The sequence below is a fragment of the Hyperolius riggenbachi genome, chromosome 7 (genome assembly GCF_040937935.1).
Source record: "Hyperolius riggenbachi isolate aHypRig1 chromosome 7, aHypRig1.pri, whole genome shotgun sequence".
NCBI classification, from domain to species: domain Eukaryota; kingdom Metazoa; phylum Chordata; class Amphibia; order Anura; family Hyperoliidae; genus Hyperolius; species Hyperolius riggenbachi.
The window spans coordinates 43,562,472-43,582,828 of NC_090652.1; the positions used below are offsets into that span (position 1 = coordinate 43,562,472).

The window sequence follows — 20,357 nt, forward strand, 5'->3', positions numbered from 1 at the left end:
TATGGATTGCGATGGAAGAACCCCACCTCGGGTTCTCTTTAAGGAAAAACTCAGGAGAAAAGCTAATAGAATATGGGCCTATGCTTTTTGTATTGATATCAAATACATTTTCCTCTACATGTAAAGATGTGAGTTGGTCTGGCAAACCAAGTTGTGCATTGAACTTTGAATTTTAACTTTTTTACTCGCGTAAACTCTTGGGGCAACAGTATTGCCCAACCTGTTCTTAGAGCGGGGTTGTCAGCTATAAAATCAAGTTCCATTTACCCACTGCTCTGTGTTTATTATGTAGCCTGCAACCTGACACTGCATTGCAAGCATTCCAATCTAATCAGAAATGTTTCTACTGTAATAAATCTTATCTCAGTCAGCTTGACTCTATTTGGTATATTGCCAACGAGAAGGAAGCTTGTCATCTCCCCTCCCACATGCTTGCTCCTCACTGACTGGCTGAGGGCAGTTTAGTGAGCTGCTGAAATACTATCTATGCTGTGCTCACATGTGCTTACAAAGCAAGCTAGCTATGACAGTGCAGTGTCTAGGAGAAAAATAGAGTAAGGGAGGAAATTGCATTACAATTGGCTTCAGTCAGAGAGAATAAAAATGGAAAATGCCTCAAACAGAATTCACTGAAATCAAAACTGGGACAGTACAATACATCTGTTATGTTAGTAGAATAAGTATTTATCTACCGTATTTTTCGGACCATAAGACGCACTTTTCTTCCCTCAAAGAGAGAGGGAAAATATTGGTGCGTCTTATGGTCCAAATGTGCCAAAACAGACCTGCCTCCCCTTAAGAAGTGGAAGTGGAACATTCCGATCTGCTTGTCGGCAATGTCCCCAGGCGTTTATCTTGTTTTCCCCCGGCTCCTTATGTGGTTCACTTGTGGCTGCCCCCGGTGTATTTATTTCTGCCCCCCCCTGTACTTATAGCTGTCCCCCGTGTAGTCATATCGGCTTCCCCGAGCGCCGCTGTGTCCCGCCTGCCTCTATGTAGCGTTATGCTTACCCCCGTGTATTTATAGCTGTCCCCCGTGTAGTCATATCGGCTTCCCCGAGCGCCGTCCTTAATGCTCTGTGTCCCGCCTGCCTCTATGTAGCGTGAGGCTTACCCCATAACGCCGCTATGAGTAGCGGTAATCCTTGTAAAGCCGCTGAGGGATTCACGCACGCAGGCAAAGTATTTCCCTCTTCACTTCCGCATTAGTGACATATGCGGAAGTGAAGAGGGAAATACTTTGCCTGCGTGCGTGAATCCCTCAGCGGCTTTACAAGGAGGATTACCGCTACTCATAGCGGCGTTATGGGGTAAGCCTCACGCTACATAGAGGCAGGCGGGACACAGAGCATTAAGGACGGCGCTCGGGGAAGCCGATATGACTACACGGGGGACAGCTATAAATACACGGGGGTAAGCATAACGCTACATAGAGGCAGGCGGGACACAGCGGCGCTCGGGGAAGCCGATATGACTACACGGGGGACAGCTATAAGTACAGGGGGGGGGGCAGAAATAAATACACCGGGGGCAGCTATAAGTGCAGGGGGGAAAAGTATAAGTACAGGGGGGGACAGCTATAAGTACAGGGGGGGGGAAACTATAAGTGCAGGGGGGCAGCTATATGTACAGGGGGGCAGCTATATGTACAGGAGGCAGCTATATGAATGGGGGGGACAGCTATATGTAAGGGAGGCAGCTATATGTACAGGGGGGGGGCAGCTATATGTACAGGGGGGCAGCTATAAGCACACTGGGGGCAGCTAAATGTACAGGGGGCAGCTATAAGGACACTGGGGGGCAGCTATAACTACAGGGGGAAGCTATAAGGACAGGGGGCAGCTATAAGTACAGGGTGGCAGCTATATGTACAGGGGGGCAGCTATATGTACTGGGGCCAGCTATAAGTACAGGGGGCGGCTATAAGGACACTGGGGGCAAATATAAAGGACACCAGGGGAATAGATAATGACGCAGGGGGCAGGGATGAGGAAACAGGCACATATAGGGAAACATCAGGCACATAGGACAAGGACAGGGGCAGAGATGGGGACAGAGGACACAGGCAGGGCAGAAGAGGACAGAAAGGAGACACACAAACTACAAAAGGGGGACATAATTAAGGGAAGGAGAAGATGCACAAGATGCCCCTGCTCCATGGATGCACCAGGTTTAATAAAACATTTTTTTCCTGGTTTTTGTCCTCTAAACCTGGGTGCGTCTAATGGTCCAGAGCGTCTTATGGTCCGAAAAATACGGTACTTATAAATGTGTTTTTTTTTCCCTTAAAGGATACCTGAGGTGACACGTGACATGATAAATATGGGTATGTACAGAGCCTAGCGCATAAATAACTATGCTGTGTTCCTTTTTTCTTTCTCTGCCTGAAAGAGTGAAATATCAGGTATGTAAGTGGCTGACTCAATTCTGAGTCAGACAGGAAGTGACTACAGTGTGACCCTCACTGATAAGAAATTCTAACTATAAAACACTTTCCTAGCAGAAAATGGCTTCTGAGAGCAAGAAAGAGATAAAAAAAGGGGCAATAGTTCATAGATTTTAGCTCTGGCATACTTCAATGAATGTGTATTTGAGCAAAAATAATAGAAAACTTAAAAAAGTAGATTTAAACATAAAATACAACTGTGGAATATCTTAAAAAGTCATTTTTAGGAGAAGGAAGATAGATACAATCATGTATTTAATTTGTTTATTTTTGCCTTTTGTGTCCTTTAACTGTCCCTGTGGCTTTAAGGGAGTAAGTAGACATTTAAGCTTGTTTTCATTGCTGCTCTTCGTGAACCATCCATCAACTGACAGAGGACAGGCTGGTCAAAGTTCTTCCATGCTCAACTGATGGTTTGCTTGCGTTGCAGCAACAATAAATCAGTCAGTATATATCCAACTCTGATTTCTCCACTCATACAATGTATTGCACTAGGACGGACTCCCTACCCCATGTGTGAGTACAGCTTACAGTCATTTTTTTATGGGAGGGGTGGGGAGGGTAACAGTTGTAATCTAAACTAGTTAATACATTAAAATCTCACATTTATTAGTGAATACTACACAAGGTCCTCTAAAATAATTAAAAAGGAAGAAGCAGGCATCCTTTAAATACCATGAGATGTAAGGAAAGAACTGGAAATCAGTCCTCAGGCCTTGCAAGAGGAAGAGGTGTGGCCAATGCAGCACTCAGAGGGCTGCCCAGATACAATTCCAGTTACAATACTATCACTCCTTAAAGGATGCCAGAAGTGACATGTGACATGATTAGATAGACATGTGTATGTACAGTGCCTAGCACACAAATACCTATGCTGTGTCCCTTTTTTTCTTTCTCTTCCTGAAAAAGTTAAATATCAGGTATGTAAATGGCTGACTCAGTCCTGACTCATACAGGAAGTGACTACAGTGTGACCCTTACTGATAAGACATTCCAATTATAAAACACTTTCCTAGCAGAAAATGGCTTCTGAGAGCAAGAAAGAGGTAAAAAGGGGAATTTCTTATCAGTGAGGGTCACATTGTAGTCACTTCCTGTCTGAGTCAGGACTGAGTCAGCCACTTACATACCTGATATTTAACTATTTCAGGCAGAGAAAGAAAAAAAGGAACACAGCATAGTTATTTGTGTGCTAAGCACTGTACATACACATGTCTATCTCATCATGTCACATGTCAGTTCGGGTATCCTTTAAACTAGCACTACTTAAACTGTACACATAATCTCTGATTTAGCTCAACTGAGTCAGAGTCCACTTCCTCCGTATCCAGTTGCAACCTTAAAATCCCCCCAAAAAATCTCTCTCTCTCTCTCTCTCTCTCTTTCTCTCTCTCTCTCTCTCTCTCTCTCTCGGCCTCAATGCCTTCAAAAGGGATTTTTGCCATTGAAGGTGTTTTGTCTTCTGCTCGGATATCTGAACGAACTATCCGCCCAGATTTCGGAGTTCAGATGGGAAATCCGAGTTTGCTCGGATAGTGCTATTCGGATTTTAACTACCTTAAGGCCGCTCAACGCCCATGGTCGTGGCCACGGCGGCAGCCCCAGGACTCCCTAACGCCGATTGCCGTCAAGTCCTGGGGCTGCAGTTTGCAGGAGATGCGCACAGGATGCGTGCGCATCTCCTGCTTGGGGGGGCGGAGCTCCGCCCCCTCTTCAGTCTCCGAGCGGCGATCGCTGCTCGGAAGACTGTTAAACGGCGTAATCGCCATCTATTTACATGTACATTACTGCGATCGGCAGCAGCGCTGTACTGGGGACAGTCGTGTGACATGGCTGTCCCCCTGGGGGACAAGAGAGCGATCGGCTCTCATAGGCAGAAGCCTATGACAGGCGATTGCCAGGATTGGCCAGCTGGGGGGTGGGAGGGTTTAAAAAAATAAGAAAGAAATAGTAAAAAATAATAAAAAAAATAACATAAATATTGATAAAAAAAAATAAAATAAACACTGGAGAGGCGATCAGACCCCACCAACAGTGAGCTCTGTTGTTGGGGGGGGGGGGGGGAGGAGGGGGGGTATCACTCCTCTGCTGTGGTGTTTGGCCCTGCAGCTTGGCCTTAAAGCTGCAGTGGCCAATTACAGAAAAAGCAGCCTGTTCTTTAATGGGGCTTAGCACTGTGGTCCTCAAGTGGTTAAAAATATCCGAATCGCTATTCAAAGTCTGGATAAAGGAAAAAGTTTGGATTATCAGGAGTGTTTTTAGGCATAGGCATTACAGTCCACTGCCTGGAGTGCCATTAGTCCTGGGGGGCCATACCCCTGATTAAGCCCCATCCCCTGTATTAGGCCATGCCTCCCCGGCAAAGCTACACCTCCCACAGGGGTTTGTACTTCCTTCTGTCCCCTTGTGCCCCTCCCCTTTTTCCCCTTGCACCTCCTCCTTTCTCCTTTTGTTCCTCCTTCTGTCTCTTTGTGCCACCTTCAATCCCCCTGTGCCACCTCTTCCCCCCTGTGCAACCAGAGATGGATTAAAGTGAAATGGTGCTCTAGGCAAGCAACAATTTTGGACCCATGCTTAATGGCCACCTAGTTTTTTTTGTCAAGATTTGTTGGGGTTATTTGTTAGCATAAACTGGCCCCTATACTCTCTCCAGGCCCTAGGCATCTGCTTTAGTTGCCTTGTGGATGATCCAGATCTGTGTGCATTCCTATGTGCCTCCCTCTGTCCCACTCTGCCTCCTTCTGCCCCCCTTTGTGCCTCACTCTGTCCCCTTGTCCCACTATCTGCTCTCATCCCCTCCTGCACTCCCCCAGTCCAGTATGTAAAGGCAGAGTATAGCGCAACAGAAGCTGTGCTCTAACCTCCCCTCTGGAGACCAGCTCTGTGCCTGTGCAACCATCCTATCTGTTTTTTGCTCCCTCTAGTGCCTCAATCTCCCCCTGGGGGTACTTACTTGGGAGGGGGAAGCCTCTGGATCCTATTGAGGCTTCCCCCATCATCCTGCATTCCACAGTGGTCTCACTGTGCCCCTCAGAACAGCAAGCATGTAAATATTTACCTCTCCCGGTTCCAGCACAGGCACAGTAGCAATTCTCTGCTCGGGATAAGGCTGAAATAGCCGATCCCAGTCAAGTCGGCTCTACTGCAGAGGCGCAAGTAGCCTGTGCAGTAGAGCGGATCTGAGTGTGATCGGCTATTTCTGCCTTATCCCGAGCAGAGAACTGCTACTGTGCCTGTGCTGGAACCGGGAGAGGTAAATATTGCACACGCTACTATGGCTGCACCACAGCATGACACAAATTGTTGGCTGTGGCTTCGGAGGGGCCCAACAAGACTACCGTGGGATGGAGGAGGACAGGGGAAGCCTCTATAGGATCCAAAAGGCTTCCCCCGCCCCAGGTGGTCTCTTTAACATACCCTGCAAATTTGCTGGATTTTAGCATATATGGGGGCTTTGCTATTGACCGCTAAATTCGGCAGCCATTAAACTTTAAAAATAACCATTAAAAAAACATTTGTGCAAAATCTGTATTTTTTTTTTTTTTTTTACTATTTCACAGTTGATCCTCCTCCATGCCACTGTCCAGGTCCTGGTATACGTTTTACACCCTTTTTTATGAAACTAAGGCTGCAGTTACCCTAAAAAGTTTTGAACTTTGCCTGTCCACTTAAGTCTATGGAGCTTGTCGCGAACTGCAGGTTTGCGAACATTTGCAGAAAATTTGTGAACGGGTTGGCAGACACAATAATTTGATGTTCGACCATCACTAATGTAATAGGCGGGTAGTGAGTGGTAAAGTTTATCACTCATCCTCTTGCCCATAAAAGAGATGGTCCGAAAGGTTCGCACATGAACTTTTTTGCGCAAACTTCAGTGGTTCGCATTCGCGGTGAACAACAAACTATATGCGAGTTTGACCCGCCCCCTATACTACATCATTAGGGTCAGCTTGGACTCTCTACATCACAGTCAGCAGGCACAGGGTAGCCAATCAGGCTACACTCCCTCCTGGAGCCCCCCCTTATAAAACGCAGGCAGCGTCAGCCATTTCACTAACTCGTATGCCTGCAGTAATTAGAGAAGGGAGAAACCTAGCTGCTGACATGGGGAAAGCCTAGTTAGGCTCTTGTGTTAGGCTTGTTAGGTTGCTTCTCCTTGCTGATCTTATTGCTAAAAAGCACTCCTCATCCTCAACAGCTCTTTTGAGAGCTAATATTGTTCTTGTGTTGTAATTTTTTTTGTGTGTGTCCCACAGACACTTGTGTTGCATATACAGCCCTGTCAGTCAGTCGCAGCTACTAGTGGGACCTTGGCCCCTTGGTAATTCCTACTGTGCCACTGCCAGGCCCAGCACATTCAGTGACTACCTGTGTGTGTGACAGGTGCACATTTGTAAAACCAATCACTGCATACCCACCTGTTCAGTGCACCTACCTACCTACGTGAGCGCACGCAGTGTCACTGCACCTGTTCACGGTACCTGTGTGTGTGACAGCTGCACATTTTTAATACCAATCACCAGGGCCGGATTTGTACTTTCCGGCGCCCTAGGCCGGCTGTCACCAACCGCCCCCCCATTCTGTCCAACTCTGACTGGTGTTCACTGGGTTACATGGGCTCCTGTCTGTTTTGCTGCTTTGCCCCCCCCCCCCTGTTCAAAGAAGCAGTGCATGCTCTGTCCACTCCATGTAATTTTGCACTCCAGCCTGGATGCACAGCAGGCAATAGTGTTCAGGGCTTGCATAATTCAGAAATGATGCTCATATATGAGCAGCACTTGTCAAGTACAGATACCCATAACACTCCAAGCCTCGGCTGCTGTGCACATCAGTACAGGAGTGCGTAATAACAAGAAGCCCGAGAGGACAGAGCATGCACTGCTTCTTTGTCCTTTGTGCGACTTGCTTCAGTCAGAGTCACAAACAGGTGATGGTGCAGCGCAAAGGAGAGAAACCCATCCAAAACAGAACAGGTCAGTAGAAGGATCCGACACTACACACGCTGGTATAGATGTACTGTAATGCTAGGTGCACACGATGCAATTCTGACAGATTTACTGTCAGATCGATTATTTCCAATGTCTGATTTCCGATCAATTTTTCAATCGATTTTCCGTTCATTTCTATGAAAAAAATCATTCAGAAAATTGATTGGAAAGCAGATCGGACATGTTGGAAATAGTCGATCTGACAGTAAATCTGTCAGAAAATTGCATCATGTGTACCTAGCATAAGCTCAGGTGTACTTTACACAGTGATAATTTAGCACTTGGGGCAAGTGAAGACAGATCTTAATCAGTCAGCAGGAAGTTTTTAAGTTTTGTAATAGAATGATAATAATTATTGGCTAACCAAAAGAAAATAGTGAGCCTTTGGCTAATGAGCCATCTTCAGACTTTGTTCCTGTATACAGGATGTTAGGACACACAGCTATATATACAGTCAGCAGGAGATGTATACATTGTTTTGTAAATATAAATAAATGTAATACAGTTGTCATTCTGTTTCAAAACATCCTGCTTTCACTGATGGCTAACACAGAACAATGCTTTGCTGCTTCTAAAACATGTCAGGAAAGAGTTAAACTGTACTAGCACAGAGAGAATGTTGTCATTCCTTAGGAAATAAAAACAAACCATAAATCTAACAGGTCTCAGGTCTTTAACAGCTCTGACCAAGTAATAAAACATCAGTCTGGGGGAGAGGAGAGCTGATAATTCCTATCCTTGAATGCGTGCATAAAGAAACTAATCTGAACTCAAAAGTTCTACTACTTGAGCCCATATATTTTTTTTCTCACAGCAGCTTGTATGTCCCCACTCATTATACTGGACGAGATCTTCAGATGACAACAGATGCTGACTGTCATCACACACACTCTGCAGTGAGAGAGATGCAGGGATCTCTGGAATTCAGGCAGAATAGAGCAAAGCAGAAGTGATTTACTTTGACATGTGACCTCTTATCTCTCCAAGTCCTGCGCCCTGCTGAATTTTATCGCCCTAGGCCTTGACCTTTGTGGCCTTTCCAGAAATGAGGCCCTGCCAATCACTGCATACACACCTGTTCAGTGCACCTGCCTACCTACCTACCTACGTGAGTGCACGCAGTGTTATATACCACCAATCACTGCACCTATTCACGGTACCTGTGTGTGTGACAGCTGCACATTTGTAATACCAATCACTGCATACCCACCTGTTCAGTGCACCTACCTACCTACGTGAGCGCACGCAGTGTTATATACCACCAGTCACTGCACCTGTTCACGGTACCTGTGTGTGTGACAGCTGCACATTTGTAATACCACTCACTGTATACCTGTTCACTGCACCTGTGTGACTGCACATTGTTGTACCAGCAGTCACTGCAGCCTGTTCACTGCACCTGTGTAATCGCACATTGTTGTACCAGCAGTCACTGCAACCTGTTCACTGCACCTGTGTAACCATACATTGTATTAGTCAAGTCAGTGCATACCTTTCACTTTATCCCCCCCCCCCCCCCCAATATGGACAAAACAAGAGGCAGAGCCAGAGGCAGGCCACCTGGCAGGTCTGTTCGAGGTCGTGCTGTCATGATTTCATGCGGCCCTTAAACCAAAGTGCAGTATTCAGAAGAAGGCATGTGCTATCAACCCCCAATATTGTCAGGACGTAGTTAACTATTTAACACAGAACACCTCATCTTCCTCAGCTTCCGCATGGAAGCATGACATATCTTCCTCCTCCTAAGGTCATTGCTTAATTGTGGACAGACCAAATTTGATCAGCTGGACAGTCACTGTTGTTCTGTCATTGCGCTACCTCAGCCCGGCGACCATATGGGCTTGAAAACTGCCATGAGCGGCACTCTCGCCATGGTGCGCACCAGTCCAGCATGGCTGTCACTACACAAACAACTGTTTGCAGTGCGTTACACAGTGAGTTTGGTCTGTCAGTGTGAAACAGTACTCTAATTGCACTCCCTGATTGATGTATACACATGCAAGATGTTTTAAAGCACTTTAGGCCTCCAATTTAGTATGCAATGTGATTTCTGCCCTTAAAACGCTGCTGTACGTCAAATCTAGATTTTTCCCCGGGACTTTTGCCGTGTATCCCTGTCCTCCATGCAACTCAGATGTTAGACCCCTTGAGACATCTTTTCCATCACTTTTGTGGCCAGCATAAATGTTTCTAGTTTTCAAAGTTCGCCTCCCCATTGAAGTCTACTGCGGTTCACGAAAGTTCATGCGAACCGAACTTTTTGCGGAGGTTCACGTTCGAGGTTCGTGATCCGAAAATTGGAGGCTCGAGCCATCTCTAGCCCATAATTCATTAAAAACATAAAGTTTGTCCCCCTCTAGCTACTAGACAGAATTAAGTTTCTAGATGTCTGTGACCACGCCCATCTGCTTGCCCCGAGTCCGACCTGCCCCTAGCTCAGCAGCGAATAATTAGGCTGTGGCTGCCTGAGCTTCCGAAGACTGTAGAGAAAAAATGCCATGGTAGATTTGCCGAGTAGGCGGGTGGTGTTTCTGTCATTAATAAATGATGGGGCAGCAGGTAAGTAATTTACCCTACCACTTACTGATCCCTGCATGGATGATAAAAAGCCTTACTTTGCAGGCTTTCTATTTTACACTGGAGGTTCTCTTTAATAAAAGCTATACAAATACATTTCCAAACGCTGCATATTCTCTTTAAATACAATTAAAACATTTTAATATCAAACTAGTAACGTGTAAATTACTATTTTATGTTATATTTTATGTTATATTTTTTTAAAGTACTGTTTTACATGATTTTACTGTATAATCTAGTATAAGAAAATAATTCATTGAGGAGCCCTTATGAAATCAATGAAAGGGAAAGAAATACACAGAAATGAAATATACATTTTTAATAGTTATACTAACATTAACATATTAGTATACAGTGGAACCTTGGTTTTGGAGCATAATTCGTTCCGGAAGCATGCTTGTAATCCAAAGCACTCTTATATCAAAGCTAATTTCCCCATAAGGATTAATGGAAACCCAGTTAATTCGTTCCACACTTCAAAAACAGTTATAGTAAAAAACAAAGTATAAAATAAAAATGTAAACAATACTTTTTATTATAACAAACAGCATCTTTGCCTTCTGTTGGCTTGTCACAGCTTTTTTTCTGTGTGGCTTTAACAGGGAACTTATCCAATGACAGTTACTTTTGAGGATTTCGTGGAAATGTGACTTTGCACAGTCTCTACACTCAGATTAAGTACAATTAAGTACAATCCTGCAGAGCTAAAAGAGAGAAGAACTATCGGCTCAGTTGTGATGATGTGACGCATGTATACTGTTTTTGCTTGAACTGTACAGTATATTAAGACATTGCTTGTATGTAAAGTCAAAATTTCACAATAATGTTTGCTTGTATAGCAAAGCACTCTTAAACCAAGTTACTCTCAATCCAAGATTTTACTGTAGAAAGAAAGGCACATTAGGCGTTGCTAGTTTTTTTCCCATTGGAACATGTTGAAAATATGCTCTAATTACATCGCTGTAAGGCACTATATATTGACCTGTGGAAGCAGGCTAGTACCCATGAAATGCATTGTCTATTAACTGTATTCTGAACAAATGCCTTTTCCAGTTGAACTGGTGCCCTATCTTGTGGAGGAGAGTTAAGCAACTGCCTCTCTATATATTACTGGACATTATCAGAAATAACTTTTTTTTACATCAGACACCTCCATCCCTGTATTTTGTTAAAAAGATGAATTGTTAGGTGATTGACAGAGGGGGAGCATGTAAAACATCTATGAAAACAGTTCCCAAATCTTAAAAAAACAAACAAAAAAAACTTGTGTATCAGCATGCATTAAATTCATATGCAGTGATATAACATGAAATCTTGATGCCATTACCTCTGCAAACTGGCGTCTTGTCCCAGACTCCATTTATACAAGTGATTCTTTCACGCCCTTCAAGTTTATAGAAATTGACGCACTCATATTGCACAGAAGAACCTGATCTATAGCTCTTCTTTAATATTTCTGTAAGTTCTGCATCAGTCACTGCTGGTGGTGCATCACAGTTCACTGCAGAGTCAAAATGAAGAAAACAGAAGACACTTTGAAGGTTACACAATGGTAGTGGGAAAAAGGCGCCGGCGCCTGGTGGATGAAAAGGGCACCGCCATAGACTCCAAGGGTGTTTCTGCAGGGGGAGTGGTTAGGGTTAGGCACTACCGGAGTGGTGGTTAGAGTTAGGAACCACCCAGGGGCAGTTAGGGTTAGGCAACACAGGGGTGGTGGTTAGGGTTAGGCACCACCAGGGATTGGGTAGGGTTAGGCGCCACCAGAGGGTGGTTGGGGTTAGGCATCACCAGGAGAATGGTTAGTTTTAGGCACCACCAGGGGAGGGTTCTGTGTAAGAGTTGGGTTGGGTTAAGCTGTATTGTTGAATTACGTTACTATTTTTAACGTTAATATATTTTCGTTAACCCCCGTCTGTTTTAAAACGGTATACATCGTTTCCCAATTTCATTAACAATGTTTATCGTTATTGAGATTTTGTTATCCACCAGCGCCATTTCATTATCCAGCCAGGCCCATGTTCCCTGAACCCTTTTTTCAAGCATGCTATACAACAATGCAGAATTTGTGTAAAGTAAACAGTTTACAGTCAGCTTACAGTTCAACTCTGCCACCCCCTCCCCCTGATGCCGCCACAAAATTGTTACAAACAGCTGGTAAACAAGGCATTTTTTTTCTCACATGCTGGCTGTGCTGAGAGACCTCTGAAAAGCTTTTTAGTGTTGCTGGCTAAAAGCTCTATAGGTGTGTGGGGTTTACAGAAAAATAGTTTTTTTGATAGTTGTTCTTTAAATTAGTCATAATAAAGATGTGAAGTAGCAGGGAGTATACCATTTTTCCAAAAATGCATTGCTATTAACCTGATGCACAGGTTGGCTATCTTGCAGTGTGAACATCTAAAAATAGAGTGTGACATGTTGAATGAGATGGAATTTGCCTATTGCATCCCCAATGGGATTGCCGATAGCCATGTAGGGATGGTAACAAACTGACACAACGTTTTAAATTGAATGAAGGTGTCTCTTCTCCCTTACCATTAGAGATGGCCCAAACAGTTTGCACACAAACGTATTCACGCAAACTTCGCTGGTTCGCAGATCGACCGCAAACTATATGCGAGCTCGACCCGCCCCCTATACTACATCATTAGGGTAAATTTTGACCCTTTACATAACAGTCAGCAGACACATGGTAGCCAATCAGGCTAGACTCCCTCCTGGAGCCCTCCCCCCTCTTATAAAACGCAGGCAGCATCAGCCATTTCACTCACTCGTGTGGCTGCAGTAATTAGAGAAGGGAGAGAACCTGCTGACATAGGGACAGCTTAGTTAGGCTCTTGTGTTAGGCTTGTTAGGTTGCTCCTTCTTGCTGATACTTATTGCTAAAAAGCACTCCTCATCCTCAACAGCTCTTTTGAGAGCTAATTTTGTTCTTGTGATCTTTTCTTTTTTTTGTGTGTGTGTGTCCCACAGACACTTGTGTTGCATATACAGCCCTGTCAGTCTTGGTAATTCCTACTGTGCCACTGCCAGGCCCAGCACATTCAGTGACTACCTGTGTGTGTGACAGCTGCACATTTGTAATACCAATCACTGCATACCCACCTGTTCAGTGCACCTACCTACCTATGTGAGCGCACGCAGTTTTATATACCACCACCAGTCGCTGCACTTGTACCTACCTACCTATGTGAGTGGTGTTATATACCACCAGTTTGGACCTGTTCACGGTACCTGTGTGTGTGTGTGACAGCTGCACATTTGTAATACCACTCACTGCATACCTGTTTACTGCCCCTGTGTGACTGCACATTGTTGTACCAGCAGTCACTGCAACCTGTTCACTGCACCTGTGTAATCGCACATTGTTGTACCAGCAGTCACTGCAACCTGTTCACTGCACCCGTGTAACCGTACATTGTATTAGTCAAGTCAGTGCATACCTTTCACTTCATCCCCCCCCCCCCCCCCAATATGGACAAAACAAGAGACAGAGACAGAGGCAGGCCACCTGGCAGGTCTGTTCGAGGTCACGCTGTCGTGAATTCGTGCGGCCCTCGACCAAAGTACAGTGTTCAGAAGAAGGCACGTGCCATTAACCCCCAATATTGTCAGGACGTAGTTGACTATGTAACACAGAACACCTTATCTTCCTCAGTTTCCGCACGGAAGCGTGACATATCTCCCTCCTCCTGCTCTGATTCTATCACCCCACTTAACACTATGTTGGCATCCATCACCAAAGTGCCATCATCGCTGGGCTCAGCGGTGTGGAAATGTTTTTGTGTGTCTGCCTCAGATGAGAGCAATGCCATCTGTACTCTCTGCCACTGAAAATTGAGCCGTGGAAAGACCAAGACCCGCGTAGGGACAACTACCTTATGAAGGCACATGATTACAAAGCACAAACTGCAATGGGATGACCACCTGAGGAAAAGCAGCACACAAAAGCAAAGCCACACACCGCAGTGGAAGATACCAGGCTGCAATTATTTCTCAAAAAAGGCGATACCTAAACTGTACCATGATGTTGAAAGGCAAGTGGTGACATCTCTGGCACACAGCGTTGGGTCAAGGGTCCATCTGACCACGGATGCCTGGTCTGCAAAGCACGCTCAGGCCTGCCCAAAGACTAAGTCAGTCCCCACACACAGCATCTCTGCCTGCATGCCGTGTGACTGCCTGCCCCAAGACTAAGTCGGTCCCCACACAGCATCTCTGCCTGCAGGCCACTTGACTGCCTTCTCCGCCACCACCAACGGGGTACAGCAATCCAAGCGGATTCCTGAATTTTTAGGGCCGCTGCTAGCAGCGGCCACAATAATAGTTTTTCTGGTGTGTGTACATGCCTGCCTAATTTTTCTGGCTGCACTGCGGCTGCAACAACAAAACAAAAGGCATGTGCATGTGTCAATTCCCCTTCGTGATCATTACCTTTCGGGGGTGAACGGGCTTCCGTATCACAATGAAGCAATGACCGCCGGCTATATGAGTGTCTCGGGGGGGGGGGACCCCCAAGATAATAAGGTCGTTGCTTCATTCAGGACAGACCAAATTCAATCAGCTGGACAGTCACTGTTGTTCTGTCATTGAATTACGTCAGCCCGGCGACCATATGAGCTTGAAAACCGACATAACCTGCACTCTCGCCATGGTGCGCACCAGTCCAGCACAGCTGTCACTACACAAACAGCTGTTTGCGGTGCGTTACACAGTGAGTTTGGTGTGTCAGTGTGAAGCAGTACTCTACTTACACTACCTGATTGGTGTATACACATGCAAGATGTTTTAAAGCACTTTAAGCCTCCAATTTAGCATTCAGTGTGATTTCTGCCCCTAATGCACTGCTATACGTCAAATCCAGATTTTTCCCCGAGACTTTTGGAGTGTATCCCACTCCCCCATGCAAAAACTCAGATGTTAGAACCCTTGAAACATCTTTTTCATCACTTTTGTGGCCAGTATAAATGTTTCTAGTTTTCAAAGTTCATCTCCCCATTGAAGTCTATTGTGGTTCGCGAAAGTTCACACGAACCGAACTTTTGGCGAAGGTTCGCGTTTGAGGTTCGCGAACCAAAAATCGAAGGTGCGCGCCATCTCTACTTACCATCTGACAAAGCCCTGACTGATGGGTGATCCGCATTATCATGAATACTAACAGTTGATGAGGTCAGTGAGGTATGTCTAACTCAAACATACACATGGCGACAGGAACCACACTGCAAGAGCACTACCAGTTGTGTGCAGACAGCTTAACTTCTTGCCGACCGCTCCACACCAATTGGCGTGGATGCGGCGGCAGCCCCAGGACAGTTGGCATGATGTCCTGGGGTGGAAATAGCAGGGGATTGCGCACGCCGATGTGAGCACATCCCCGCTTGAATAATGGAGCTCCGCTCCACCATCATCAGTGATCAACGCTAGGAGACTGTTAGACAGAAAAACTGCTGTCTATGTACATTGTATAGCGCTGCCATCTACAGCAGCGCTGTACTGGGGACAGGCGTGTCACTCAGCTGCCCCTCTGGAGGCACAAGAGCGATTGGCTCTCATAGGCTGATGTCTATGAGAGTTGATCGCAGGGATTGGCTGGCGGGGGGAGGGAAAGTCCAAAGTAAAATAAATACAAAAATAGCAAATGTATTCAAGAAAAAACAACAACAACAAATAAATAAAAAAATAAAATAAACAAACATTCCAGCAGGGATCAGAGCCCACCAAAAAAGATCTCTGTTGGTGGGCAGAAAAGGGGGGATGAATCACTTATGTGCTAAGTTGTACAGCTCTGCAGTGAGCCCTTAAAGAGACTCTGAAGCGAGAATAAATCTTGCTTCAGAGCTCATAGTTAGCAGGGGCATGTGTGCCCCTGCTAAACCGCCGGTATCGCGCCGCTAAACGGGGGTCCCTTCACCCCCAAACCCCCCACTGCAACACTTGGTCACAGACTTGGTCGCTCCTGGAGGCAGGGCTAACGGCTGCAGCCCTGCCTCCAGTCGCGTCTATCAGCGGCGCATCGCCGCCTCTCCCCCGCCCCTCTCAGTGAAGGAAGACTGAGAGGGGCGGGGGAGAGGCGTAGATACGTGCTGACAGACGCGCGTGGAGCAGGGCTGTGGCGGTTAGCCCTGCCCCAACCAGGAAGCACTCCCCCGCTGCACGGAGGGGGATTTGGGGGTGAAGGGACCCCGTTTAGCGGCGCGATACCGGCGGTTTAGCAGGGGCACACATGCCCCTGCTAACTATGAGCTCTGAAGCGAGATTTATTCTCGCTTCAGACTCTCTTTAAAGCTGCATTAACCTGATTTGTAAAAAAATAGCCTGATCACTAGGGGGGATAAAGTCTGTGGTCCTTAAAGAGACTCCGTAACAAAAATTGCATCCTGTTTTTTATCATCCTACAAGTTCCAAAAGCTATTCTAATGTGTTCTGGCTTACTGCAGCACTTTCTACTATCACAGTCTCTGTAATAAATCAATGTATCTTTTCCCTGTCAGACTTGTCGGCCTGTGTCTGGAAGGCTGTCAAGTTCTTCAGTGTTGTGGTTCTGCTATGAACTCCCCCTTCCAGGCCCCTCTATGGACACTGCCTGTGTATTATTTAGATTAGGGCAGCTTCTCTCTTCTCTCTTATCTTTTACAAGCTGGATAAATCGTCCTCTGAGCTGGCTGGGCTTTCACATACTGAGGAATTACAGACACAGGCAACGCTGTTTGCAGGAAGAAACAAGCAGCCTGAAACTTCAGTGCATGAGAACTGCAGGGGGAAAGAAACACACAAATGATCTCTTGAGATTCAAAAGGAAGGGTGTATACAGCCTGCTTGTGTATGGATGTATTTTCTATGTGTGGACATACTGTACATCAACCTACTTCCTGTTTTGGTGGCCATTTTGTTTGTTTATAAACAAACTTTTTAAAACTGTTTTTAACCACTTTTAATTCCGGCGAGGAGCGTCGAAATTGTGACAGAGGGTAATAGGAGATGTCCCCTAACGCACTGGTATGTTTACTTTTGTGCGATTTTAACAATACAGAGTCTCTTTAAGTAGTTAATATTGTGCTTGCTGCATGCTGACAGGTGGCTCATGCTGCATTGGCTGATCTGGCTGGTGGGACTGATACAAGTGGCAACAACGGAATCATTCAAGATTGGTGAGAGACTCTAAGCTTATTCATGCAACTGTATGCAAAGTGCTTGGGGGGTCTGAAGTTGCATACGTTGATCTGTAAAGCATCACACGTGTTTCTAACAACCAGCATCACAGAACACAATAGATCCCTAACGGTCTCAAATTAGCAAAGGGAATTCTTTGCATTCAGGATCATGACTTTTGACACATGCGGTTGATGTGGAGGAGATCTTTTACCTTAGTGCAGGGGTAGGGAACCTATGGCTCGGGAGCCATATGCGGCTCTTTTGATGGCTGCATGTGGCTCACAGACAAATCAGTAAGGGTTGATTCACTAAGCTACACAGCTCAAGCAGTGCAACTTAGTGTGGCAGCGCAAGTGAAATTTTCAAAGTAGGCACGCTACTACTGTAGCATGCACTACTAAATTGCTCGCACTCCCCCCAAAACACAGCTGCTCCAATTGTCCCACTCTGGACCCTGTCAGGTCCAGTGACTTTGTAGGACGAGATCTCTGCACTTTGATTGGTGCGGGGATCTCGTCCTACAAATTGAATCAACCCCCAAGTCATCTAATATTTGTACAAGCTGTTAGTTGGTATTTCTCCTGTCTGGCTCTCTGGGAAATTGCTTATGTTGCTGAAACCCAAGAGAAGCTGAAGACGTGTCTGACACTTCCGCTGCCCTGTGAATCAGCTGTATACACATCGCCGTAGCAAAAGGGACATGAGCACTCTGCTGCGCATGCGCACTGTCCCAGTTTGAAACATATTGTATGGCTCTCAGGGAAATACATTTTAAAATATGTGGCGTTTATGGCTCTCTCAGCCAAAAAGGTTCCGGACACCTGCCTTAGTGAGAACTTTTGGCAGCTCCTGTATAAAGATTAGGGCTAGCAAGGGGTGTGACTGAGTGGGTGTGATCACCAGCTAGCATCACTGATGTTTATTGCTGGTCATGGAAAGGTGTACATTTATAATATAAATAGGAATAGCTGCAAGTAGATTATCTGTATATGACCGATATTCTACTTTGGTTTAGTGGGTTATCCTGAAAACCAATATTCTACTATAGCCTAACCTAACCTTATTCTCACACAGAGCCCTCCCTCTAACGATGCCTAAATCTAACCACCTCCCCTCCGATGCTTAACCCTTACCAACCCCTCTGCAGATGTCTAACCCTAAAGCCCCTCCCTATGATGAATAACTGTAAAAAACAACCCTCCGATGCCTAACCCAACCCCCCCCCCCCTTCCGACGCCTGACCATAAACACTTCTTCTAAATCCTAGCCCTCCCAAAAAACATTGATGCCTACCGATGCCTCATCCTGAAGCCCTCCCAGTAGTGATCATCAAATAGATGCAAATTCGTACGAGTTGATGCAAATGTATGCAATTTTTTTTTACAAATGTATGCAGTTTGAAAATGGACCAATCAATTTAAACTCAGGTTTAAACTGATTAGTACTTTTTCAAGCTGCATATATTTGCATAAAAATGTGCATACTTTCAGAAGTATTTGCATCTCATTGATCATCCCTACTGAGATGGCCCGAATGGTTTGCCGGGCGGGTAGTTCACGCAAATTTCAGCTGTTCGCATCCACGACGGGACGCGAACACAGCGAGTTCGACCCGCCCCCTATACCTTGTCATTGGGCCAAACTTTGACCCTTTATATCACAGTCAGCCGACACATGGCAGCCAGTCAGGCTGCATTCACCCACGGATCCCCGCCCCCCCCCCCCCCTATAAAAAATGCAGTAGCGATGACCATATGCTGCTCCTGTAGTGAGTGGAAGGGAGAGACATTGTTTCAGTGACAGGGACAGTTAGCTGGGCACTGTGTGCGTGTGTGTGTGTGCGTGCGTGCGTGCGTGTGTGTGCGTGCGTGCGTGCGTGTGTGTGTGTGTAAACAAACAAACCGAGAGCCCGATATGGTGTAGTAGGTTTTGGAACAAGAGGAAAAAATGACAAGTAAGTATTACTAGCCGACCCGCGGCGTAGCATACGCCGCATAAGGGGGTAGAGGGCAGGAAGGGGGTATTGGGCACAGCGGCGGGGAGGGGAGTCGGACCCCCCCTCAACTGGGTCCCTCATGTGTGCTCCCCCTCCAGCTTAAGCTCAGCAGGAACCCACCCCCCCTCACCTGGGTCCCCCATGGGCGCTCCCCCTCCTGCTTAAGCACAGTAGCAGCTGCCACTATTAGTAAAAGGCAGCAGGTGGGGATGACTCACCTCTTCCGTGTTCCAGCGTGTGTTCCACTGTTGTCACTTCCTGCAATGCCACCCACTGTATTGGTGTAATTTGCCTTCTTAAAACAGAAAGAAATCTGCAATAATTCAGCTATAAATGAACATTTGTGGTTACCCACAATGCACTGCGACTAAATATGCCAATTATTCTTTTTCACCCTTGGTAAGTCAAGCAAGCCTATAGGCCTGATTCACAAAGCGGTGCAAACTGTTTAGCACGAGTGTGCTAAACAGTTAGCACGTGAAGTGCCGTTCGCAGACTTTTGCACGCGCAAAGTGCCGCGATTTGCGCGATAGCGGTCTTTTGCGCACGCAATTTGCCGCGAATCGCAGCACTTTGCAAGCAAAACTCCGCAATCGTGCGACTCGCTGCAAATTCCGTACGCAAAAGACTGCGATTGCGTGATTCGTGGAACTTCACATGCTAAACAGTTTGCACTGCTTTGTGAATCAGGCCCTACAGCTTTTCATTTTATACAGTCATATCAAACCCACATGAAACAGCCTATTTCAGACTTTCAGTCCTCATCAGTTCTTGGCAGGGATTGATATGGCTGTATGAGATAGGGCTTGGACCAGTACAACAGAGTAACCAAGCAGCTCAGGGTGACCCAAACTACTAAGAATGTGTATAGGAGGATAAAAGAGACCAAAAAGCCCTCCTACTAAAAAAAGCAAAGCTTGGTGTAATTTGCCTTCTTAAAACAGAAGCAAATCTGCAATAATTCAGCTATAAGTGAGCATTTGTGGGTACCCACAATGCACGGCTACTAAATATGCAAATTATTCCATTTCACCCTTGGTAAGTCAAGCAAGCCTATGGGCCTGATTCACAAAGCGGTGCAAACTGCTAAACAGTTAGCATGTGAAGTGCCATTCGCAGACTTTTGCACGCGCAAAGTGCCGCGATTTGCGCAATCGCGGTCTTTTGCAAGCGCAAAAGTCCGCGATCGCACAAATCGCAGC

The 20,357-nt window shown here is 45.9% G+C and overlaps 1 protein-coding gene across 5 annotated transcripts in view; it reads right to left on the reverse strand.

Annotated features, from left to right (window-relative positions):
- LOC137524285 (complement factor H-related protein 1-like) overlaps positions 1–20,357 on the reverse strand; it is a 149,712-nt gene that overhangs the window by 18,810 nt on the left and 110,545 nt on the right. For 4 of the 5 annotated variants that reach the window (XM_068243967.1, XM_068243968.1, XM_068243966.1 and 1 more), the window contains one exon: positions 11,339–11,512. In XM_068243967.1, the coding sequence (XP_068100068.1) occupies positions 11,339–11,512 (174 nt within the window). Of the gene's footprint in view, positions 1–10,315; positions 10,716–11,338; positions 11,513–20,357 lie in introns of those variants that run through there. The other variant, XM_068243970.1, reaches the window with a different exon arrangement.